This window comes from Mastomys coucha, unplaced genomic scaffold, assembly GCF_008632895.1.
Source record: "Mastomys coucha isolate ucsf_1 unplaced genomic scaffold, UCSF_Mcou_1 pScaffold5, whole genome shotgun sequence".
Classification (NCBI taxonomy): domain Eukaryota; kingdom Metazoa; phylum Chordata; class Mammalia; order Rodentia; family Muridae; genus Mastomys; species Mastomys coucha.
In genome coordinates, this window is record NW_022196911.1 from 66,488,933 (window position 1) to 66,515,157 (window position 26,225).

The following is a 26,225-nucleotide window of genomic DNA, read 5'->3' on the forward strand; positions in this document are numbered from 1 at the left end:
AGGGAACCTGGAAAAGGAGATATTGTAAATAAAGAAAACATCTAATTAGAGAGGGGGGGGGGAGAGGAGAAACAAAGGACCAAAGGAAGTTCAGGCAGAGAGAGAACTCTAAGGAGAATGTGCACCCTTCACCAACTAAGATGTTAGATCTCAAAGAGATCCCACCTTACTTATCAGAGAGGTCCATGACCAAGTAAGGATGGGTCTCCTTCAGAGCTTGGTAGAATTGGTCTTTGCAATCTTGATTCCAGGACCTGCTGAGGCTGAAGAGCTTCCTCATCTTGTTTTGGTTTGTGGTCTCAGCCCGCACTGCCTCATAGGAATCTTCACTCAGCACCAGACTATGCAGCTTGTCCAAGAGAGTGTCCACTGATGTCACTCTGGCCACCAGCTGCTCCCGATGCTGGTCCACAAAGTGTAGCAAGGAAGGAGCATCTAAGGGTAAAGGTAAGAAAGGCACTGAGCAAGGAAATGCTCCTTCAGGGTCTCCGACTGACTGCCAATTTCTTGCTCTTTTCCAGTAACTGCTCTTTTTTTCTGCACTCTTGGTTTCCTTTTTCTTCTGGAAGGGTAGTAGAAAAATAGCATTACCTTCTTGAGGCCAAGTATCAGTGTGACACTCTGCATAACCAGGAGGAGGGGTTGTTGTTGGGGTATTCAGTTGGCAAGTGAGTGGAGTTATTGTCACCATGTGAAGCAACAAGCTGTGTGACAGGAACTCTGCCTTGTGTATGACCCTTTCCTACATTCTGGTGAGGTTTTCAAACTGAGGCTTCCTCCTTACTCTCTGCCTTTCTCTCAAGGGTGAGATAATATACCAGCAGAACACTATCGGCTTCTATAGCCTCTTAAGAGTTTTTACTAACCTGTGGGGGCTGAAGCAATCCTAGGCAGAGCAGGTCTGAGATCTCCTGGAAGACAGAACAGATGAAGCATCGGTAGTGATGTCCATAACAATACTCTGTGCCTTCTATGAAACTCCTACTCATGCCTGGCATTTTGAGAATGAACCACAGTCATTCTCATATAATCTGGAGTGTGAGTAGTTCCTCAGTTATCTAGGATATCTTAGCCCTACCCTGTCATCACACAGAGAATAGACGTGAGAATGAGCAATAGACACTTCTCCCACATGATCTCAGACTCAATTTTATCCTCGACTGAATTCCTTGTGGACAGCAATCAAGTCCCTTGTGAGATGACTTAAATCATTTTGGCAAAAACAAAAGACCTTTTTATTTTTCTTGGATTTTGTACATTCACATACCACAAATTTGTGTTCTGGATTTGATGGTAGAATTAAAGTAAGCAAGACAGAGCATGGGGGAATAGCAAATGAATATGATCCACAAATGAAGGAGATAAATAAACTGCAGCTCATGAATGCCTCAAGGGTTTAGGAGTTGCTTACATTCAATGTGCTCTAACAGTTTAGAGAAGTCAGTCCAAGAACCCAACCTATAGTAATGGGAAGCCATTGTTCCATTTGAATGAAGGAAAGATCATATGGGTTATAACCCATGCTAGGTGGACCATTTTGGCACATCCTGGGCTATAGATAAACTGGAGCATCGAATGAAGTGACAGAGTAAACATGAATTTTAAAACCAAGATGTAAGCCTGAGGATACAAGTGGGCAATGATTATAATCTTACAATACCTGATTATTCTCCCATATTGTAAGGAATAGATCTTAATGAGTCCCAAGGGACAAAATAAAGAGAAAACATGTGGAGGCTAGGTATGGTGGCACACACCTTTAATCCCAGAACTTTGGTGGTTGAAGCAAGCAGATCTCTTTGAGTTCAAGGCCTGGGTTTTTTACACAAGAGAAACACTATTTGGAAGTACCCATCCACAATTCCCAAAATACAGGGAAAAGTTGGCTTAATATAAAGAAAAATAGCATCCTTGATCCTATCAGCTATGGGTCACACTATGAGATGTGTATGAACAGCACTTTACTTTTCCAAACATCTTACTATTTAGTCATTCTGGTCTTCAGTACGGGCGAGATAGTTCAGACTCATGTCTTAAATCACTCCCTAGGACTCCCTGATGAGTAAGTACTGGGGTGAGATTCCAACCCTGGCCTGATGCTGGTACAGGTCAATTTTCCTCCTGTGGCTTGCTCAAGTTAAGGAGGAGCAAAGACTATTCTTTGAGCCCCTGTGCAATTGTTTGTAGCATCTCAGGAACAGCAACTACCATTATTTTCAGCTGACAAGGGCTGGTCATCCCCAGAGGCACTGACTGGAGGAGTTTGGTTTTGGCATTGTGCTTCATCTCTAGTAGTCCCACATGTATCTCAGAACTTTTCATCCTCTCCCTGTGAAGAGTGTCCCTGGAATCTTGATTGGAACTGCACTGAATCTATAGAATTCTTCTAGTAGGCTGGCTATTTTCACAATATTGGTTCTTCTAAACACTGAGCATAGCAGAGGTGTCTGTACATCTTTTAAGGCTTTCCTCAATTTATTACTTTAATGAATGTCTGATAATTTTTCTTATAGAGATAGTTAATTTCTATGGTTAGATATTCTGTACAGAATTTTAGTTTCTTTGTCTGAATGTTTGCTATTTTAGCTCATCCATATTTTCAAGATGACATAGACAAGTGAAAATAGTGGCATTTCTGAAGTGCAATAACACTACAGTTCTACTCCATTTGTTGACCAGAGTATATTTTTGCCTTTAAAAGTGAAAAGTACTCCCTACAATGGGGCATAGAGCCATGAAGTGCTGTCTTATAAGCAGGGTATTTCTTTCATCATCATGATTCATAGCAACCACAGCTCCTGTCTCTGGACCTTCACTAGTTGGGCCTGTCCATCAATCAGCTGTCCATGGGGAAGCAGCTTGCAGGGACAGTGCATTTACTCTTAAACTACTGGCAAATAGTAAATTATGGCCAGAGGTAAATATTCCATCTGTATAAATGCTGGTGAGATCACTATGCTCTTCAGGATAGTAGAAAATCTTTGGTCACACATATGGTCCCAGTTAAATTCTGTGAGACAAAGAAAATCCTTTTGAATCTTGCATAGAGATTTATATAAAAGAAGCAGAGCTGGCGGGAGTAGGAGGGAGAGAAGAGAGGACTTTTCTTTTTGTGTGCTTTTACTTTTTTAAGGTGGAGTGAACAGAATGCATTGTATGCAAGTATAGAATTGTTAAAAATAATTTAATACACATTAAGTATAGATTTAAGATCTAGTATCTCATGTTGGCAAAATCCCTTCACTTTAAACCTGAGTCGTTATGTGAACTGGAGTCAGATGTTTGTGCACCTCAATCTATCACTTCCAAGGCAGTAGGAGCAGAAAGAGAATACAGGGTTGAGGAAACAGGGATTAGGGCATGTGGTGCTTCACATATGGCGTGTTCCCTAAAAAATAACCACATGTTGAATGATTGGTCCTGCAGCAGTATTCAAAGGTCCTGAGGACTGTGAGTCTATGTATGAAGCCATACACCAATGCTCTCATCATGGAGTGAATACTGAGAATGGAAAGGAAATCACATAGGAGTGTAGAGTTGGAGGAGGACAGTCATTGGGCATGTCCGGGAGAGAATATACTGCATGGACTTTCTCTCCTCTTCTTTTCTCACACCTACCTCCTATGCTTCTCCCCATATCCACTCTCTTTCCCTTTCTTCCCCTCCCCTCTCTTTTCGTTGGTGATAGTACATCAACAGCCTTCTCTCTCACATGGAAGCTCCCATTTCCATGATATCCTGTTTCATATCAGACTCAAAGTGTTGGAGGCAATTGACTGTGGACAGAAATTTGCTTTTAAGACCTTGAATCAAAGGAAACCTTTCTTCTTTTAATGTTTCTCATATATTCATCACAATTGTGAAGAGCTGACAATGTGATAGTTTAAAGTGTGATCTTACAATCTTTTATTGATCTAGCAAAACTACACGACTGATCTATTTTGTGGCACCAAGAAATAATGACAATTCACACCTTTCCTTAACCATTTTTTTTCTTCAACTCTTAGCGTCTCTGGTTTTAAATTAATTTTACCTGGTTTTAACAAGGTCTCCCATATGAGATTCATATGACTCTTGTCTTTGATTTGCAGCTTAATCCCTGGACCCATGCGTTCAATGTAAATCTCAGAGAAGAGCTGGGATTCCCCGGAGCTTCGGTAGCACAGTTCGAGTTCCTGGAGAGATAGATAGATAGATAGATAGATAGATAGATAGATAGATAGATAGACACACACACACACACACATACACACAGAGGGAGAGAGACAGAGAGTCACAAAGAGAGGCTGTGTGAGACACCTCTACTCATGTGAATCAGGACTATCTACTACCTCATAACCTCTTGATCTTGCACACCACATTAGACACTGACTATCTTTTGCACTGATGTGACCCACAGCATTTGAAAATGCATCTTTACTCCAAAGCCCATGGACCCAGCATGCTAGTTCTTTTCTCATTATTCTGACAAAACCTGATATGATGCACTTTAACGAAAGGTTTCATGATGGGGAATGCATCAAAGCTGGGACTCTATTTTTAGTGGAAAAACTTGTGGCATGGCCTGTTACTTCCCAGAGGATGAGGAATGAGCAGTCTGAGGCAGGAGCAGGACATGGCTATAAGCCTTGAGGCTTGTGACATATGGTTTGCTTCTGACAGCCCGGCCTCACAGATTTGGTTCCATAAATTCCCAAAATACTACCACTGTCCGGAGACCAACATTAACTGTTAAACATTTACACCTGTAGGAGACAGTTCAGATTCAAACCATAACAGCCACAGATGAGTGAGAACTCATCCTGAAAGTCCTGCTCACAAATCCTCAGCCTGGGTTTCTTCTCACCACGATTAGCTGTAAACTTCTCTCTGCAATATTGAATTGAATTCCTAAGTCCCCAAGTCTACTCTGCATTCTTGTTGGGTTCCTTAAATTAATTTCCACCTAACTTTGATATATTCTTGCTCATCCCATATCTTAATTGCTTTCTTTCCAATCTCAGTTTTCTACAAAGCTTTGTAACCAGCCCTACAGGCTTCCCAAGCCCAGCACCAGAAACACCTGGTTGCTCACCTTTGGGAAAATTTCCACCGTTTCGGAGCCAGACACGATATAGCGGGAACCAAGATAAAGAGCATCTACTGGGGGTGGCTTGTTTATGCGCACAAACTGAAACGCCTTTTCGTCCTCATCAATGGCCTAGGGAACATTACAGACAGTGATTTATTGAGACTTCTGAGCTACAACAGCTGATCTGAATAAAGTGAGGTGGTTGATCATTCCATTTTGTGGGATGGGATGATGACACCTCATGAGCTCCCTTCTACCTTGTGTTCTGACACATAGATAGTTGGATTATTGGCCCCACTCATGTTCATTTTGGGAATAGGGTTACTGCCACAGATGAAGGGAGTTGCTACAGGTTGGGCATAGAGCATTTCCATCCTTCTGGTAGGTGGAAAGATGCTATAGAAGCTGTTTGGGGGTTTAAAAATTGGCATCAAATACAGTTGCGTAAGACTCGTGTGCAGGACAGGGGGCAAGAAGAAGGCAGAATTGTATAGGCACACCCAGTTGCCCATATAGAAATACATTCCAACTCTCAGTTCAGAACCTTTCCAAGGGTCTCAGTAACTACAACTCAAATTTTCTTTTTTGCCCACTATGGCCCCACATCTGTGGTCCTTAGTGTCACCTTCCGAATAGTGCAGTCATTGGGGACCAGGTAAAGGTGAAAGGTCGTGTCCTCGAGATTGAGGTGATAGTAGATCAATGTGATGGAAGTGATGGGGATGAAGTGTCCAACAGCAGGAATCCATCTCAGTAGAACTCCTATTGGGGAGAAGCTTGGGTTTTCCAGTACTGCGTAATGCTGTTCCACCCTTGCTGGCATTTCTAGGATCATCCCATGTTCTTGAAAGTGGGCAACACAGAACAAGGAGCTGTCCACGGTTCCCTCTGTGAAGGAAGAGATTCACAGGATGTAGATTTAGTATTTCCACCAATCCCTGCTGGGCTGGGAGACTAGTACCAATGATTTAGAATGATTGTAAATTTATGGTTTGAACAAGAATGGTCTACTTTATTCATCAGAACTGCTTGGGAAGGATTAGGAGGTTTTCCCTTGTTGAAGGAGCTGTGTCACTGGTGGGCTTTGAGGTTTGAAAAGCTCATACTATTATCAGTTTTCTTTCTCTCCCATCAGAATGTAAGCTCTCAGCTTCTGCTGTAAGCTCCAGTGCCATGCCTGCCTTCTTGCTACCATGCTCCTTCCCATGAAGGTCTTTAAATCGCCCTCTGAAACTGTAAGCCTCAATAAAATTTTTCTTCTATAACCTGACTTGATTATGATTTCTATTTAGTTTGTATTTATTTTTTGATGTTTATGAGAAAAATTGATGAAAATTTAAGATTTACTAATTATCTTCCATTGACAACACTGTAGAATTATCAACTGTTTTCTCACTATAAATTCATGATGCCAGGGAGGGTAAGTATGACTTGTTTCCACAGGTAATTCATACAGACTGCCTCTCATTGGGAGACAGCTCTGACTTTTTCCCTGGATAGTTGCTACGTGAATATTCACAGTGGAGTGGAGGTCATGATGGTCTCATCCACGAGTGCTATAAAGAATACATACAATCTCAAAGGCTACTTCCAGAAACTTGACAACCCGCAGGTTCACCAAGGCCATCACCAACCTCATTGTTCTGGGATTTTTCCTTGTACACTAAAGTCTTTGTTGCAGGACAGTTTTGCTGTTATGAATGACAACCAGAGTACCTTTGTCCACTAAAGACAAAGCTATAAGAATCCCTGGAATGATTAATCTTAAATATGATCTTTATGAAATCTAGTATCACCTTGGATCTAGGCTTGCGGACATAATAGAAGGATGTTATCTTGATTAGGGTAATTGATTTGGGAAGATCTAGCACAGGTGGGTAACATATTTCCATGGACTAGGATCCAGGACTGAGTTTAATGGAGAAGGTCACATGAGCACAGGCATTCACTGTTCCCTGCTCCCTATCTGTTGATACAAGTTTACCAGGTGCCATACTTCCATGTTCTCAGACTTCCATGTCAAGATGAACTGACTTTACCTTTGAACTGTGAGGCAAAATAAATCTATTCTTTCTTGAGTTCCCTTGGTCAGGTATTTTTATTTTATTTTATTTTATTTTTTTGAGTCACAAGTAAAGTAACCTGGACAGAGAGTTGATACTAGGAATTGGGTTGTTGGTATAAAAAAAAAGGCAGAACAAGTGGTTCTTAGACTTTTGGAACTGTTTGTGGGTAGAATATTGAAGAATTTGGTAATCATGCCTAGAAGTGCTGTACTATCCTGACAACAGAGTTTATGGTGACTGTAGTGGCTATTCCTGGTTCTGTCACTCTAGAGAACCCTGACTAATACAGTGACTTTCTGGTAATTGTAGGAAAGACAAGAATGCTGAGAGAGCCAGTGGGAGTCCACTCTTGAGGTTCCAGAGCGTAGAAAGGTTTTTTATTGGGAAATTTAAATGAAAATAATATATTCATGCTACACTTTGGTCAAGAATATATAAATTGTGTTAATGCCCTGAAAGTGAGGGAAGATAAATTTAAATATAAAGGAATAATTTAGCAAGAGAACTTTCTTGTAAAAAAACTTTCTGAATGATTCTTCAAAATCAGCTGTAACTGTTAAAGATGTCATCAACATCAGAGGAGAGAAAACTGTATTGTACTGTGGCAATAGGAAAGATGTCTTGAGGGCAAACAAAATCTCACTCTATAGACTTCATCTTGTGAAGAGCCAAATTCACTTACATGCAGAAAGCCTTAACTGATGGTTTTCTCTGTTCCAGAAACATCCAAGAAAGTGTTTCCCTATGGTCAGCACACCATACAGCTCTCGGTGTGGCCACATCTCAAAGCTGTTACTAGAACTTGACAGTATCACCTATGTAAGTTTTTTTATGCTTGAAAGATGCTATATTGAAGGGGTACATTGAGTCAGGATGCACAGCTTCAGATAGCAGCTGAGGCCAGGCAGTGAGTTTGAGTCAAAGACATAGCCTAACAGAGAGGCTATGTGTGATTCACTTTTAGAACTGGAGAGGTGGAGCTATCTAACTCCTTTGGAGTCCATTGAATGATACCATGAACTCCATGGCTGGACAAGAAGTGGCAGAATTTGTGATGATGTCTTGCTGTGATGTGAGCACCCCTTGCTATGCTCTGATTCTTCCATATTGGAATGCCAGTGTTTATTCTGTGCCATTGTATGTTGGATTGTATATAACTTGGTTTTTTTATTATTATTATTTCACAGGAGCTCATGGTTAAGACATTGCCTTGTGTCTCTATTTAGAGGCAGATGTTTAAACTCTTTGAGTTATTAAAGTCTCATGGTACCTTTGAAACTAGATTGTATTTTTTGAAACTAGATTGTATTTCATGATGAGATGAAACTGAAATTTTAGAGACAGAGATTAGATAGTTATGATTTAAAGTGATGTGCTTGGGTAGGAAGTTGACAATGGTTAGAACTGTGAAAATGAATCCCCCTTGTCAATCTGATGTGGTCCCTGCTAATGGGCCTACTCTCATGACCCTGGGGTCAGATTTCTGGACTGCCTCAGGTGGTGAGGGGAAAGAGGGCAGAGGGCATCTCTTCTGCTTCTGGCTCATGCTACCTGACTGCAGATGTGTGGCGGGGCCAGCTCTCCCTCACTGTGTACTCAGGGCTGGCTCACCCACTCCCCCTTTATCAGGGTCAGCATTACTCTGCTGCTCAGGTGAGCTGCATGCCTGGCTCTCTCAACTGCTGGGGCTAGTCAGGGATAGAGCCAATTCACCCCTTGTGATGACCCTAGGGCTAGTTCTCACAACTGCCACAGGTGGTGAGGGGCACATAAGTGTGAGTATGCGTGTGTGTGCATGCCTCATGGCATGCCTGTGTGCGTGTTTGTGTGTATGTGTGTGAGTGTGTGTGTGCGTGTATGTGTATGCCTGTGTGCGTGTGTGTGTGTATGTGTGTACGTGTGTGAGTGTGTGTGTGCGTGTTTGTGTGTATGTGTGTGAGTGTGTGTGTGCGTGTGTGTATGCCTGTGTGCGTGTGTGTGTGTATGTGTGTGAGTGTGTGTGTGCGTGTATGTGTGTGCCTGTGTGCGTGTTTGTGTGTATGTGTGTGAGTGTGTGTGTGCGTGTTTGTGTGTATGTGTGTGAGTGTGTGTGTGCGTGTGTGTGTGCGTGTGTGTGTGTGCCTGTGTGCGTGTGTGCGTGTGTGTGTGCGTGTGTGTGTGTGCCTGTGTGCTGTGTTATCCCTACAACCCTGCCACCTGCTACCCATCATCTTCGTACTATGAACAAGTGCCTTTTTCCTTTGTTGTGAGTTGGATTCTACTTGTGCCTACAGTGATCCTATTGTTGTGCTCCTTGAAGCAGGAGATGAATTAAAACCTCACCAACTGCCAGGCAGTGGTGGCTCATGCCTCTAATCCCAGCACTTGGGAGGCAGAGGCAAGCAGATTTCTGAGTTCAAGGCCAGCCTGGTCTACAGAGTGAGTTCCAGGACAGCCAGGGCTACTCAGAGAAACAGAGAAACCCTGTCTCAAAAAACCAAACCAAACTACATCAAAACAAACAAACAAAAAACCCTCACCAGCTACTTGTACTACTCTTGGTTTTCTAGTTATTATGGCTTTTTTTGGGTAGATTCTGGCTGTGTGGTCTAGAATGCCCTGAATTCTAATTTCTTCTGCCTCAGCCTCCAGAGTGCTGGGATCACAGACTCTTGTAAGGCCTTTTTTTAAAAAAATGAGGTCTCTGATAAGTGGTTATTAGCCTAGAAGTTCGGAATACACGAAGTGCAATCCACAAACCATAAGAAACTCAAGAATAAGGAAGACCAAAATGTGGACACTTCATTCCTTCTTAAAAGGGGGGAAAATACCTATGGAAGGAGTTGCAGAGACTAACTATGGAGCAGAGACTGAAGGAAGGACAATCCAGCCTGATATAGCTCTCTCCTGAGAGGTTCTGACAGTACCCGACTAATACAGAAGTAGAGGCTCACAGCCATCCATTGAACTGAGTACAGAGTCTCCAAATGAAGGAGCTAGAGAAAGGACCGAAGGAGCTGAAGGGTTTGCGGCCCCTTAGGACGAACAACAATATGAACTAACTAGTACCCTCAGAGCTCCCAGGGACTCAACCACCAACCAAGGAGTACACATGGTGGGACTGATTGCTCCGGCAGCATGAGTATAGTAGAGGAAGGCCCAGTCCATCATCCATGGGAGGAGAGGCCCTTGGCCCTGTGAAGGTTCTGTGCCCCAGTGTAGGGGAATGCCAGGGCCAATAAGTGGGAGAGGGTGGGGTGGCAAGCAGGGGGATGGGGGAGGGATCAGGGGTTTGTTCTTGTTGTTGTTTTTTGTTTTTTGTTTTTGGAGGGGAAACTGGGAAATATAACATATAAATAAAGAAAGTATCTAATTAAAAAGAAGAAATAATAGACTATATAAAATAATAGTTATAAAAAATAAAAATGAGGTCATTCATTGGGAACCTTGTATTTATCAGACCATTTTTGAAGGTATCTTTGGAGATCACTGCAGTTGGAATACTTTATGAATCTTCTCTCCTGTTAGATTACACCTCTTTTGTGGTTCTAGTGTTCAAATGGAATGTGGTGACATAATTTTCTCCCTGTCTCTACAAGTGTAATGGCTTACAGTGTTGGTTGACCCTGAGTAACTAATGTCTTTTATAGTTTCCAAGATTTGCTTTGCAAAAGTCTCTTCAAAACAGTAGCAGGCCCTTCCTTCCTGCCAGAGCCTATGGCTGCTGCACTAAAATTCACCATAGGGACTGTCCAAAATGACAGCTCCTGTCAAAAGTTTGGCAGCATGATACCTCAGAGTAGATGCTGCCCTGAGGAGCTGTCCACTGTAGCTACACCTTCACTCCTGCCCTAACTTAGAGCCTTGGTGAAACTCCACTGCAAGACCTGTGACACAGGAGATGTCCACCGTGGCAGCACCTCCTCTCCAGCCTCCCCAGAAGCCCCACAGAGATGGTGCCTTAGCAAAAGCCAGCTGCAGTTGGGAAGGACTTCCCACCCTAACCCATGAGTCTGCAAGGAAAAGGAGGTGAAAAAATATCCCCAATTCCTAAGCAGGAAAACCCACTTTCCCTAAGCTTCCTTCCCACAACCCCCCCACCAATATCTGAGCATTAAGCTTCATCAATCCTTGAACAGGAAAACCCATATATCCTTGAACTCACCAAGTTCTGTACTTGAAATCCCATCAATCCTGAATCTTGAAATCTCTGCCCTAAAAAGCTCCACCCCCTCAGAAATCTTTTATATGCCTTGTCCATCATCCAGTTCCTTGCTGTCCACTCCTGGGAGTAGCAGGAAGCCACTCCTGGATTTGTCACTGTAGAACTTGGACTCTCCAATAAATGTCTTTCATGGAGTTTTCTGCCTGGTGTGACTCTCTGGTTGGAAGTAGCCATGAAGAGAAGAAACAATGAAGAGAAGAAGAGAAGAAGAATAAAGAAAGAGCAGGGCTGGGGCTCCTGAACTCCTGAGCTCAGCTGGGGAGACCCTCCCCTGGGAGCTGTAATTCCTCTGCTGAGGATGCTTCCTTTCAGAGCTGTGTGGTTCCTGAGCTCCCATGTCTCAGGATGCCCTTCCACTGGAACCCTGTCCTACTTCATAGCTGTGTGGTTCCTGGGCTTCCAAGTCCCAAGATACCCTTCCATCTGAGCAGAAACAGTACAGCTTGAGGGACACAGTTTGTAGAGAGTACTTGATAATCAGAAGTTAATATTGTTACTGAGGATATCACTGTCTAATTAGGGATTCTTTCAGGTAAGGCAGAAATAAAGTTATAAGACTGGGATACATGTGCTTCAAAGAAGATATATCAGACAAAAGGGATCACAAAACATCTCATGGTCTACCTGTGTAAACTGCTCTGCCTCATTAAGGAAACCTTAGAACATTTATTTATCACCCACCCACCATCCTACAATTTCTATATAGCCTCTTAAGTCCATCCATTATTAACATCCCCCTCCTTATGCTTCCCTTGTTTACCTTGGAGAGCCACAAAATGAGGGAGGTACACAGCAGTCACAGCTCCTTGCTCAGTCTTGATGTCAAACAGAGGCCCAACCACCATGTGACTGTCTTGCAAGGGAGTCTTGTCCAGGTATTGGCTCCAGGCACAGAATTCAATCTCGATTGTCACTGCCCTTGTCACCACAAAGTGGAGTCCCATGCCAGGACAGTGGTAGGAACCAGCCATGGGCAATTGAGCTCTGGAAGAAGGAGAGGCAGACCCAAGTTCAACCCAGTACCACTCATCTGATGTGTGAAGAGCTCAGGACATCTCAGACTTCAGGCAGGTGACTCTGACTTTTGTTCCTCTGCTGTCTATGTGGATCCCTGATTAGTCATTTAATCTCCCAATCTGTTTCCTCATCTGTAGATAGGGTTAATGATGGCATCATCTTAGACATGTATGAGTACTGAGTGATCTAATGCAAACATCAATGTAAAACATGTAGGCAGCAGTCATCTCTTCCTGTGATGATGATGATGATGATGTAATAGGTGTGTGTGTGTGTGTGTGTGTGAGTGTGTATGTCCATGTCAGTGTATAGTTAGTTGTGTGATAAGCCTAAGACATTATGCACACTAGACAAGGGCTCAAACAATCAGGTACACCTTCAGTTTTAGTGTTTATACTCTTAAAGTATATATATATTTCTCAATAATGGGAATCTATCTGATGATAATAGTGGTAAATCATTGGCCCCAAAATGCTTTACTAAGTTCTTCAGTTATTTTCTCAGTGCTTTTTATTTGGCTACTGTTGAGTAGACAAGTGACAGTTTCTGTGGGAGGAAATGAGAAGTGACAGTTTCTCCAGCTGAGACAGTGACTGTGCCAGTCTTGGAGGAGGGTAACAGGTTGTGTGAGACACCATGGCTATGTATTTAGTCATTCATTATTCATGAGAGCATAATTTTTGGAGGACAGGGCTTCCATACAAATGATCATGTTTTCAGGTTCAGGGGGTTCTTGGCATACATGGTTGTTAGTAAAATAAGCATGCAGGGGGTACAGGGATGTAAGGGAAAGGTAAGAGACAGGAAAAACAAGTATCATGAGGATGGAGATGCTGTTTACAGCAGGAATACAGTAATCACCAGAAAGTCCACATTTCAGATAATGAGCAAAGCAGAGCACTGACTGCTTAAGTAAAGCAATGTACTCAGGTCAGCACAGTTGACCTGGTAGTGGTGTGCTGGCTGTGGAAGACTAGCCTGTCTTAATCATGGGTGATGCCTAGTCAAATTATAGTGGGTGAAATCATATGATGTATTGGCTATATAACACTGTGACAGCTATACTGTCACAATACTGCGACAGTGTAGACAAAGAAAGAATGAACTTGTTGAAACAAATCCGAAGTGGTTGATGGTTCTGAGGAACTGGGCAGGGAAGTACTTGTCTCCTGTTTTATAAATTTTTAAAAAACGTTTTGAAGAAGACCCCTATTTTTATAACAGCCCAAAATTCTATTGTAGTCCTGGCCTAGTCTTCTGCATTGGCAAAGACAGAAGTTACTGGGTTTGGAGTCTGTGGGGATCCCTTATGAAAAGTAGATTGTGAAAAGTGAGACTCTGCCATGCAACGCTCACTCACCGGTACAGGTTCCTCTCTCTGTCTACCACCTCAGTAGCCACAGGTCCTGTAGGGCCCCAAAAGTCATCCTCAGTCCCCAGAGGTTCCATGTCTTTGTGTCCTGGAGAGATAGGAGAATATGGATGAAAGGTCTTTAATGGTACAAATTATGAGCACCACTTGGGTAGAAGAGGCCAGTTAGTGGTCATTCTGTAATGTACCATGGCTGAATCCTTTTCTAGATTGACCAGGTTAGGCCTTATCAGGAAGTGCATCTTCAGTTTGTTTCATTGGTCCTTGGGCTATCTGCATATGTGTGTGTGTTTGTGTGTGTGTGTCATTTTGTTTTGTTTTTGTTACATTGTGATTTTTAAGAAGCCAACCATACCTTTTCCTGTCAGACTTTGTGTTTTCTTTCTTCCTATCGTGCCTCAAGTGGGTATGTTGAGAGAATAATAGAACAGAACTCAAAAAATGGATGAGCAGAGGAACATGGAGATGAATTCTAGGCTATAGTAGATCAGAATGAGAGAGGGAGCCCTGGAACAGAGCCTGGTCCAAGCTATAAACTTGAGAGAGGGGCAGCAGTATCCTCTAAGACTGAGAGAGAAGGAAGTAATCCTCTCTCTGGATTTTACGTGTAGAAGGTCTTGCAAGTGGTGGGGCTTTTGTTTATGGCGAGTTTGTACTGTTCCAAGTCAAAGACAGGGTGATAGAAATGATGACTACTTCCAGGACATTTATTACAGATAATTATTTCTGTATGGGACAGTGAATTTGCAACCATAAAACCTCACCGATATCACTGCTTCAACAACGGCAACAGTAGTTGACATGCTAATGTGGATGTGGCAAATCTCTTAAAATAAAGAGCTCCCTCCCAAAATAAAGAGCTATAGGCACTTAACAGCTTGTTGGAAAGAGGTAATATCAGTCAGTGTTCTCCGGGCAAGGGTTACTACATAGGTTATCCAATCCTAAGTGGCTACTCTCAAATATGTATTCATGACCAACAGTAAATGGACTTACCATGTTGTATTTATATATATGTATGTACACATAAGTGTATACACACATATATTTAACAACAACAATAATATTAAAGAAAAGGTGAGGAATTTGAGAGTTTGTGAATGGAATACAGGAGGAGTTGGAGTGAGTAGATATGGGGTAGAGATGATGTAAATATATACTTGTGTATGAAGTAAAAAAGCTCAAACAAGAAAGAGAAATGATGTCTTCTCTGTACAGATGGTCTTGCATCCAATACTTACAGGCTCTTCACATACCTGACTGTTGTTGCTCCTGCTTGAATGAGGTTGGACTATCACCCACTTCTTTATCTATGTTCTTAGGAGGGACCATCACATGTGGATTCCTACACACAGACACATTCTTTCCCTCAGATGTCAGGAAAAGCATGGAGAACCAGAGCTGTGTGCACAATATCACCACACAAAATCCAACCCATCTGAATTTCAACTCTGTCCCTTGATTCTTTTCTGAGCCACAACTTCATGAAGGTCCCCATCCTCTTACGCATCCCTGGTGCCAGAACCAGGATAATCTCAACCCCTCCTTTGTATGAATGTGCTCCCTAGTGTTCACACATTAGAATGTTAATCCTCAATGCAATGCCACAGTGCTCATAGGACGAAGGAAGGGTCAGACAAAATGAAATCATGAGGGCTTTTCCTTCATGAAGGGGTCAATTCTATCATCACAGAGCATCGGGTGCTGCCACCAGGCAGCAGGGAAATAAAGAGGGGAGGGTAACCCACATCCTAGCAGAGTTCAGCAGAACCACAGTGGGACAGGCATTGGCTGCCCAGGTGGTAAGGAATGTGTAGTCTCTGCTCTGGTCCTGATGCATAACAGTTTGCTGTGTAAGCCAGGAGAGCTAGATGAAAGGAGGCCGTCTCTCTCTCTCTCTCTCTCTCTCTCTCTCCCTCTCTCTCTTTCTCTCTCCCCCCCCCTCCCCCCTCTCTCTCCTTTCTAAAATAAATGCCTTAAGACCAGTTGCTCCTCAAGCTCAGTCCCAACCATTCAGTCGCTCACCAGGTGCCTAGAGCTGCTTCTGACTCTACACAGCACCTGTATACCAACTCTAAGAGAAATGTTTCTCTGCTAATGCAAAAATGTGCTTTTCTCTACTAATACAACCTGTCAAAGTTACTTCAGATTTTCAATTCTAATCCTGTCTTGACAGATAATGAATTTTGACTACTGCCATTGAATTATGGTACACTTTATTCAGTTATAACCACTCAATGTAGCCCCCAATCTTGTCAGAAGTCTGCTAATTATTAAGTTTATGACAGACAGAATTCCTGAAGCCTTTAACAGTTTACTTCCACAAGGTTGCAGAATATTTGAGCAAAGTTACAAGATACTGCCTAGATTGTGATATGATAATCACTGAAAAATGCAGTGGACAAAACTGGATACCCTAAGTCAAATGACTTATATAAATCATGGTAAGCCATTTCTCATGTCACATGTATTCATTCCACAGAGAAAAAGCCCTGCATCTTCGGCACTAGAAAACAGACTGACTGCCCAAGTTGCCATGGAGACCATAGAGACCACAGGTAACTGTTGGTTAGTAGACTCTATCATTTTTTAAATAATATATAACTGGTAGATTATTGTTTATTCTTCCCAGTCTTCTGACTATATTGACAGCTATGATAAGTGTAACTTGATAGCTAGAAAAAGCTTTCACAGATGTAATCTACTACCTCCCTACCTAAACTCAGTTTCCATCAATTAAATGCTTCATATTTCCTCTTCTTGCTATACTACTGTCCTAACATTATTTAAGATCCTAGAAATTTGCCTAATTCTAATAAAACATTCCACTATATGATCCAACTTTTTAATCACAAATTCTTGTTCCTTCTGCTTCACAAAAGGCTCATCTTAAAGACTGTTCATGTTGTTAATTCATGTTGTAATCTCTTTTATAAATTTATAAGCTACTGGAAACGCACTCAGATCCTCCTCTCATGGACCAAATAGTCTCCATCCAGATAAGTACATCTGCCCACAGTTCCCACTTACTACCTATTCCAGAGGCTGGGATTCCTCTGGGTTTCAAATGTACATCTTAAGAAAATATTTTTCTTTCTCCCAAGCTTACTTAATCTTATTCTCTACCATATATATATACATATATATATATATATGTATATATATTCCTTTATGAATGTCTATATATAATATCAATATTCATATATATGAATATATATATACACACACATACATTCATATATATATGTGTGTGTGTGTTTAAGCATCTTGTCAAGTCCAGGTGCTTACTACATCTAAAACAGCTCCAGAGAAGCAACTTATAGATGCTCCAACCTTCTTTCACAGACACAGACATTTCTATTGGACCTGTTCCTTCTGATCTATCCTCAGATGGCTTCAGACCCTGTACGGCAAGGAAAGAGCCAACTCTTCTAAGACTGGACAAATATCCCCCATACCCATCCTTCTAGGTTCCCTAGAGACACATTGCCCCAATGCCAGCATGAAGTAGCCAGATATCATAATGACCCTATTCCTACTCTACCACACCTCTTTCTAATTTTTTCTTTTTCAATTAAACAAGAACAGGGGAATGTCTAAACTCCACACCACAGTTGCCTGGCAACAGCCAGATAAGCTCCACCCCTCAGTTACCTGACAACAGCCAGGTAGGCCTGACCCACTATAAAAGGGGCTGATTGCCCCCTCCTCCCTCTCTTGGTCTCTTGCCTTCTTGTTCCTGCTCTGTCCTCTCACCTCTTCCCCATTTCCTTCCCTATTCTCTCCACATGCTCATGGCCAGTCTCTACCTCTCTCTCTCTCTCTCTCTCTCTCTCTCTCTCTCTCCCTCTCTCTCTGCCTTGCTCTGCCTCTACTAACCTCTTAATTCTCCTCCCCATGCCCAGAATAAACTCTATTATATACTATGCCTTTGTGTGGCTGGTCTCTCAGTGGGGAGGGATGCCTTAGCATGATCCCACTGAGACATCCCCTTCCCCCAAACCTGACTACACCTCCATAGAAATATCCCCCTCTCTCTTTATCTTTTAATAAACACATCATTGGTGCTGAAATCTGGGACTCAGAAACTCTGCAGGTTTGCATCCCACCCCAGCTATCACATGGAGATCCATACTTGATAGCCCAGAGCTGCTAAGCCTCCATCCCCCTCTGGTTAGAGTAAACATCTGTCCATGTGGTCCTAGGGAAGAGTTCTTGAGCTCAGAGCTAGCCCTGTGCTACCCTGACCCTCCTTCTAGGACTCTTTCCCTTGGGTGAGACTTTCCCCTCTCCTTTTGAGACAATTTCTTTCTTGCAGCTGAGAATCCCAGGCTGGGCCTGGAAAAACTGCTCTTTGTGGCTCAGGAACACCAGCTCTTAGTGTTAGCCCCCAGCCCTCCACATGTCTAACTCATGGGTCAGTCTTCACCACCTTGTCCCTACTTACTGGGATGTCTTGGTCTAACTCACAGTTAACAAAAAGCTATATCTCCACACAGCCACCAAACTGGCACCTTTTTGCTAGTGTGTGTGGTGGAGCATGTACATTCCCTTTCATTTATGTGTTGGACTGAGCATTAGAATTGAAACACTGATAAAGAGTGTTTGGTCCTCTAAGTATTCTTCTATGTCTTTATTCACTGTGGTTCCTGCTTTCATTGTTCCAATGGTCTGGTTTTACTGGTAGCTACTGTCATCACACTTCCTGTTCCCAGAGATGGGCATGTTGTATGATTATATTTTTCCAAAAAAAAAAAAAAAATACAATGTCCATACATACAGAACCCTTCCCTACTTCAATCACCATGGTTTCCTGGTTTCTTCCAGGCTTTCTGTGTCTTTCCCTTGCCAGGACCATTTCCCCACCTCTCAGCTTTGAACCAGTCACATAAGGCCAGGGTTGATGAGAGGGAATTCTTTGTCTCCCTTCCTCCCTTACCATGTGCTGAAGATGTGCAGCTTCGGATTCTTTGCCCCCAGAGTCCTGAGCTCTGTAATCACCTGGTCACTGAGAGACAACAGGTCCAGCCTGCAAGCACAAGAGGGGGCTGATTCTTCTGGGTTCCACCACAGGATCTTGAGAGGTCAAGTTCAGAATCCTGGACTCTGTTTTCTGTGGATGGAGCCAGTGAGGTGGCTCATTCAGTCCTATCTTTTATAAAATATCAGGACAAAGGAGAGAGAGAGAAAGAGAGAGAGAGAGAGAGAGAGAGAGAGAGAGAGAGAGAGAGAGAGAGAGAGAGAGAGAGCAGTAGCAGCAGGCTGAGAGGAAGGAGTTGTATCCATGAGGCAGTCTCAGTGGGACTGTCAATGTTCAGAGAGATCTGAATACAAGAGAGGAGTCTTGGAACACTCTAGAGCTGAAATGAAGGGCTGGCTCTTTATACCTCCTTTCCACAGGCCAGTCATTGGAAATAGATTGTCGCAGGGAGGGGAACATGGCCATAGATAAGGGGACTCTTGTTGGCAAAGGGCACATCTGTAGCTATCAGCATTCCTAAATGCTGATAGTCATGTCCATATTCCCAGGGGGATTCTGGGCAGCTCTTCAAGGTGAACCCATAGTGCTGGGATGGAAAGTTTCATGGACATTCACCTTGAAGGAAAGAGCCTCGATTCCATTCTCACTTACCCTCTCTCCATTACTTTAGTGTTAAGGAAGGAAAGCTTGTCCTTACACAGAAGCTACTACCAAGCTTCCTCTGGTCTATTCCTATGACCCTAAAGTTGCAGAGTTATTGATGGTGTTAGAGTAGTTCCTGACTTCTCTGTGTTTCAGAGCCTCTGTTCCTAAGCATGGATACATTACTCCCACTCTGCCTGCTGTGAGGCAGAAAAGGCAGGAGGGAAAGTCTCCTCCTCTCTGAGAGGCCTTATAATGACACCAAGCTGTTTTATGGGGAGGGCAACAGAGCCTTTAAGTACAAGATTGTTCTGTCTTTAGGAGGGCAGGAGACAGCTAAGAATTCACATCTAATTGAGTTGTCTAGAAGGCAGATGTGCAGCAGAGGCCAGTCCTGGACATGTTCTTCAGTGTGTGAGGAACAGTCATGGCTGAAAATGTGCTAGGGAACAAAGGTGCCAACTAGGTGGGCCTATTTCAGCTACCAGAGGTGTAAAACTAAGAAGCCTCACTGCAAAACTGCTCCTAAAGTTTGAGAGTTGCAGTAGAAGATCAGACAGAAGGAAGTGCCAGAGTACAGGCTTGCCTGACTCTTCCTGTTGGCTGAAAGAACCAGCAGGCTCTGGGTACAGGGGTCCAGAGCCACTATGTCTCTGAGCTCATGAAAGGCACTGACCAGGAAACTCTGGGAAGTGATGCTCTAGAAACTGCCTGAGGATTTGTGCTAAGAAGATGGAGAGACGGGAGATAGAGCAGCACAGAGACAGCATGGAGGGCTGTGTGGAGAAAGACACATGCCTCCAGGGCTGTAGTTTGGAGGTTTTCTTAGTTTTCATGGAACTCTAGGCCAGGGGGAATGGTACAGCTCCAGGTACTGAAAACTGTCTCAGGCTTCTGTGGTCAATCCCTGTGACTCTCTATGATTCCATCCCCTATCTGCTCCAGAGCCTTCCCCAACTCTGCCTTTGCTTGGTCTGCTGGTCTAACGTTTGCTGAACCAAGACTCATTTCTCCTTCAGGCCTCAGAGAGACCTCTTGGGCCATTCAGTAAAATTATGTCCCTCACAGACTTACACTCTCATAATATTGTTGAATGAACATAATTTAGCAGTTGTCCATACAGAGTCACAGGCTGATGGGTGATCAATGTCTGTTTCTTTCCACATAACTCAGAAGACAGAACCAGGTGTTTTTGTGTTCATTTTCCTTGGGCCTGCACCAATGCTTGGCATACAGAGAACTTACTATGAATGCATACATACATGAATTAGTGAATAAATAAGTGATTGAGGCACTCTCCTTGAGTAAAGCAAACCCGGGGGTCTCTTACTGTATATAGCCATGGCAATACAAGTGATTTCACCATGCCCAGCTACCAACCTAGTATTATCTTTGTTTTTACAAATATATACTTTATGTTATTTCATATATAATATACATTACATGTCCATGAGATGGTTATCACATTCCACTTAATCCATGAGGGCATTGAGTTTTCCAGAAGATAGTACCTTGCCCAATCACAGGGTGTAAGTGGCACAGCTGGTGAGGAGCCAGGCTGATTATGAAATACCTATCCCTTTTCTTTTATATGTTTTGTCCTCTGAGAACTCACCTATGTCCCTTCCCCTCCTTATGTTTAGAAAGGAATTGCAGGGATTGCTTACCGCAGGATGTGGAGGTTGCAGGCACGATTCCTGAGTCCCTCACACAGCATCATCACACCATCGTCACCCAGGTCATTCAGCTGCAGGTTTAGCTCAGTCAGACTGGAGCGAGCACTGAGCACTTTGGCCAGGAGTGAGCAGCATGTGGATGTAAGGCCACATTCAACAAGCCTGCATGGGAGATGCTCACCATCAGCTTCTCCAGGGATCATTACTTTTGAAAACTGATCTCAGGTCTCCCTTTGTGAGCCTTAGCATGCTGAGATGCCAGTGGTTAATTTTCTGTGGTGCCTTTTCTGGTCTAGGTTGAGAATTCCAAGCTCTCCACAGCTGAGCTACAGGAGCTATGGATATAGGTCAGGACCAATGCTCTGCTGCCATTGGCTATGGCAGAGCTCCATAGGCCTAGGACCTCTGACCTCTATATTTCAAGAGTCATGTGACATGAAATTCACAAGATGTAGAATAGAGCATGATTTCATTCATCAAGTGAAATCTTAATCAAGATAAAGTACATAGAAACAGAAGTCTGATTATGAGGGCAGAGGGTAGTAGGAAATGAGGGAGATGCCATTCCTCAGAACTGGATCTCTCCCCCCACAGGTTTGCCCTTGCCTCTGTATTCTTCACTTCTACTTTAGCTGGGTCTTCAGGAAATGTGCTCCACTGAAGCCCTCATGAGTTCAGTGTTATCATTAGCTAGTGAGATTTCTTGATGAATGCAGTCTCTCATGATCTCCAAGAACAGAATCCCATTTATCTTAAGAAGTCTGGCATATTTTATAGTTGTGGTAATGGGAATTCAGTGAATATTTGATAAATGCCAAGCCCACCCTAGACATCCTTTACCTTTAGTCTCATCTACCCCTGCTTTACAGGTGAACCCAGGCCAGACTCACCACAAGGTCTTTAGTTGGCAGCCAGGGTATCTCAGGGCCTTACAAAGATTGCGTACTGCAGAGTAGCCCAGTGGATTTCCACTCAGGTCTAGCTCCTCCAGGTTTTTGGCGAAATTAAGATTGAAGAAGAAAATGTTCCAGCTGGCATCAGTGATTGGGGTCCACCTGAACCTGAGGAGAGAGTGGTGTATGACTTGTGTTGTGTGTGGTCTGTGCTCAGCCCCACAAAAAGCATATTGGGTTTTTATCTGCCTGAGCCCCAGGCACTGGTATGCTATCCAAAGAATTCACTAGCCTTTTACATGTTCCTTTGCTACAAATTTTGGATCCTCTTCTTTTGGGTGGTTCCTCATCTATGTCCTTTAGGATAGCATGATGTGTGCTCATTTTGTGTGTCTGTTTCTGACTCAGTTCAGGCGTCCCAAGGGTGTGAAGAAATGGCTTGAATCTTCTATTTTTAATTTATAGTGGTCATATTAGGACCTGACACAAAGTTGGACTTTGGAAATTCAGGTGTATTTCCTCTATTTGATGTGAGAGCACCTTCTGATTTCCTTTGGAGCAGATTTGTCTAGTCTCACGATGGAAAGCTTGAAGGAAGAGAGCTCAGAATTGGCAGATGGGAATGACTCTATAATGGTATGGTAATTGTGATCACACACTATACCACAGCAGTGCTGGTTCACATGGTCCTTGTATTCTTCCAAGGAGAGAGAACTGTAGGGAGAGGAAGGAGAGTAGACACACACACACACACACACACACACACACACACACACACACACACAAAACCACACACACAGACAGAGACAGACAGAGAAAGATAGAAAGACAGACAGAAATAAGAGCAGAGACAGAGAGAAAATAGAGATAGAAACACAGGGAGAGACAAAGAGAGACAGACAGGCAGATAGACAGGCAGATAGACACACACACAGAGAAATAGGAAGAGATAAAGAGTCAAAGAGGGACAGAAATACTGGGAAAGCCAAAGAGAAAGAGACAAAACACAGTCACAAACACACACACACACACACACACATACACCACAAAGAGAGAGATAGAGATAGAGACATCAGTCCAAAATAGTAGCATGAATTTCTTTATTACTTAATGCCAGCAACAAAGTTTACCAGACATGATAATGTTGAATTCTAGGCTAGACTAAGATACAAATACCAAAAGACTGGGAGCAGCAACATGCATGGTCTGTACAATGCTGGATCCCCAGAACTACAAAGAAAGAAAAAAAAACTCAAAAAATAATCAAAAAACAAAAAGCAAAAACCACAACTGCCCAAACATAGATTTAAAGTAGGAAACTTTGAATGGAAAAAATTAAGTGTTTATATTTTTAAAAAATTATAACACCAGCCGGTCAGTGGTGGTGCACTCCTTTAATCCCAGCCCTTGGGAGACAGAGGCAGGCAGATTTCTGAGTTCAAGGCCAGCCTGGTCTACAGAGTGAGTTCCAGGACAGCCAGGGGCTACAAAGAGAAACCCTGTCTTGAAAAGCCAATATATATATATATATATATATATCCAAAGAAATATTAGGGAAACTAAGTACTGAACTTCAAAGAATGATTTTTAAATGCATTTATATACTTTTACTTCATATGATTGTCTGTGCCCTATATGTATATAGGACCTGCCAGAGGCTAGAAGTTGTGCCTTGTATCCGCTGGACAAGCCATCTAATATAGGTGCTTGGAATGGATCCACATCTTCTGAAAGAGCAGCAAGTGTTCTTTCTTCCTGACCCACTCCTCTATCCCCCAGAGGATGTCAGTTTTGATGCATTGTCAGTATTTAGACCAAATGAACATGGAAATCCAGAATACATTACTTAAAAAGTGTGAGGTGTCACCAGTCAGAATGGCTAAGATCAAAAACTCAGGTAACAGTAGATGCTGGCAAAAAGAGGAACACTTTTTGTGAAGAAAGGGGAATACTCAAATACTCCTTCATTGGTGGTGGGATTGCAAGCTGGTACAGCCACTCTGAAAATCAGTTTGGCAGATCCTCAGGAAATTGAACATAGTACTACCTGAGGACCCAGCTATACCACTCCTGGGCATATACCCAGAAGATGCTCCAACATGTAATAAGGGCACATGCTCCACCCTGTTCATAGCAACCTTATTTATAATAGCCAGAAACTAGAAACAACCCAGATATTCCTCAACAGAGGAATGGATACAGAAAATGTGGTACATTTACACAATGGAGTACTGCTCAGCTATTAAAAACAATGAATTTATGAAATTCTTAGGGAAATGAATGGATCTGGAGAATATTATCCCAAGTAAGGTAACCCAATTACAAAAGAACACACATTGTATGCACTCACTGATAAGTGGATTATTAGCCCAGAAGCTCGTAATACACAAGATATAATCCACAAACCACAAGAAACTCAAGAAGAATGAAGACCAAAGTGTGGATACTTTGAGCCTTCTTAGAAGGGGGAACAAAATACCCATGTAAGGAGTTGCAGAGACAAAGTACGGAGCAGAGACTGAAGGAAGGACAATCCACAGACTGCCCCACCTGGCAATCCTTCCCACATTCAATCACCAAATTCAGACACTATTGTGGATGCCAGGAAGTACTGGCTGACAGACGACTGATATAGCTGTCTCTTCATAGGCTCAGACAGTGCTCAACTAATACAGAAGTAGAGGTTCACAGCCATCCATTGGACTGAGTACATGGTCCCCAATGAAGGAACTAGAGAAAGGACCCAAGGAGCTGAAGGGGTTTACAACCCCTATGGAGGGACAATGATATGGACTAACTAGTACCTTCAGAGCTCCCAGGGACTAAACCATCAATCAAAGAGTGCACATGGTGAGACTCATGGCTCCAGTTGCATATGTAGCATAGGATAGCCTAGTTGGTCATCAATGGGAGGAAAGTCCCTTGGTACTGTGTAGGTTCTATGCTCCCATGTAGGGGAATGCCAGGGCCAGGAAGCAAGAGAGGGTGAGTCAGTGAGCAGGGGGAGTAGGGAGGGAACAGGGTTTTTTTGGAGGGGAAACAGGGAAATTTCTAATAAAAAATAAAAAATGAGTAAGTAACTAAACAAATAAAAAATAAAAATCTTGAGGTGCCACTATGAGCCATACACAGATAAATTCCTCACCCTGCCATCTTTGATGCCTTAATTTCCTGAGAAGATTCTTTCCCTTCCCTTGGCTTTAGCCAATTTTGTTCAATTGCCTTCTGTTTTTTTTTGTTGTTGTTGTTGTTTTTTGTTTTTTGCCTTGTCTGGCTGATTTTTCCCTCTCAACTTTAATTGTTTACTGGCAGATGAAGACTTTCACTTCTCATAGGATGATCCCCAGGTCCTAATGGCACTGTTCTCTTCAAGCACAATGATGTTTCAGGTTTCTCCTGTCCTATCTGACCTCCATCTCTGTACATAGTCATATTTCTTCTGAATATTCACATCAGATGACTTCTATTTGCAACATCTGTATCAAACACTTGAAGGCTAACTTTTAATAACCATAGACTTTAGAAACATCATAAAATGGCCAGTAATAGGAAAATCATCCATTTGATCATGTTATTCTCTGTAGGCATTATTATACTGTAATACTGTATACTGTACTAGACATTTAGTTCCAGGAGAAGACAGCCTTGCTTCATTAAGAAAATAAGTGTGGACAGGCCCAATGAGTCACAGGGGAGTTGCAGGGCAGCAGGGACAGAATCCTCTCAGCTTCCGAGTGACAGAAGTGGATCAGCAACCTTCTCTGCCCCTTCCCTGCAAGTGGAGGGCTAACCTCCAGGGAGCGCCTTAACCCAGAGACTGGGGTGAGAGCCGCCATTTTCTCTCCAGTGAGTTTCTAAGATGGGAGCAGCCAACAGGGAGGCACAGTCCCACAAGTCTCAGGGGACTTGCAGGGCGACAGGGACAGAACAAGCTCTAGTCAGAGACACTAAGAACATCTAACACCAAAAATCAAGAGATGGCAAAAGGCAACCGCAAGAATCCTACCAACAGAAACCAAGACTACTTGGCTTCATCAGAACCTAGTACTCCTACTGCAGCAAGTCTGTATATCACAAAACACCAGAAAAGCAAGAATTGGATATAAAATCATATCTCACAATGCTGATAGAGGAACATAAGAAGGACATGAATAACTCCATTAAAGAAATACAGGAGAATACAGGTAAAGAGGTACAAGTCCATAAGAGGAAACAAAAAGCTCCCATAAAGAATAACAGGAGATCACAAGTAAACAAGTAGAAGCACTTAAAGAGCAAACTTAAAAATCCCTTAAGGAATTGC

General features: G+C 42.8%; 1 protein-coding gene across 4 annotated transcripts in view; it reads right to left on the bottom strand.

The window, feature by feature from the left end:
• Window positions 1–26,225, bottom strand: part of LOC116076846 (NACHT, LRR and PYD domains-containing protein 1a-like) — a 63,085-nt gene that overhangs the window by 3,779 nt on the left and 33,081 nt on the right. For 2 of the 4 annotated variants that reach the window (XM_031350847.1, XM_031350850.1), the window contains exons 4-14: window positions 21,920–22,090; window positions 21,021–21,191; window positions 18,670–18,759; window positions 14,987–15,075; window positions 13,719–13,818; window positions 12,102–12,325; window positions 5,697–5,959; window positions 5,075–5,200; window positions 4,034–4,175; window positions 867–911; window positions 166–435 (exon numbers count right to left, since the gene is read on the bottom strand). In XM_031350847.1, coding sequence (XP_031206707.1) covers window positions 167–435; window positions 867–911; window positions 4,034–4,175; window positions 5,075–5,200; window positions 5,697–5,959; window positions 12,102–12,325; window positions 13,719–13,818; window positions 14,987–15,075; window positions 18,670–18,759; window positions 21,021–21,191; window positions 21,920–22,090 — 1,690 coding nt within the window. In that variant the 3' untranslated portion in view covers window position 166. The remainder of the gene's footprint in view (window positions 1–165; window positions 436–866; window positions 912–4,033; window positions 4,176–5,074; window positions 5,201–5,696; window positions 5,960–12,101; window positions 12,326–13,718; window positions 13,819–14,986; window positions 15,076–18,669; window positions 18,760–21,020; window positions 21,192–21,919; window positions 22,091–26,225) is intronic. The other 2 variants (XM_031350849.1, XM_031350848.1) reach the window with 2 other exon arrangements.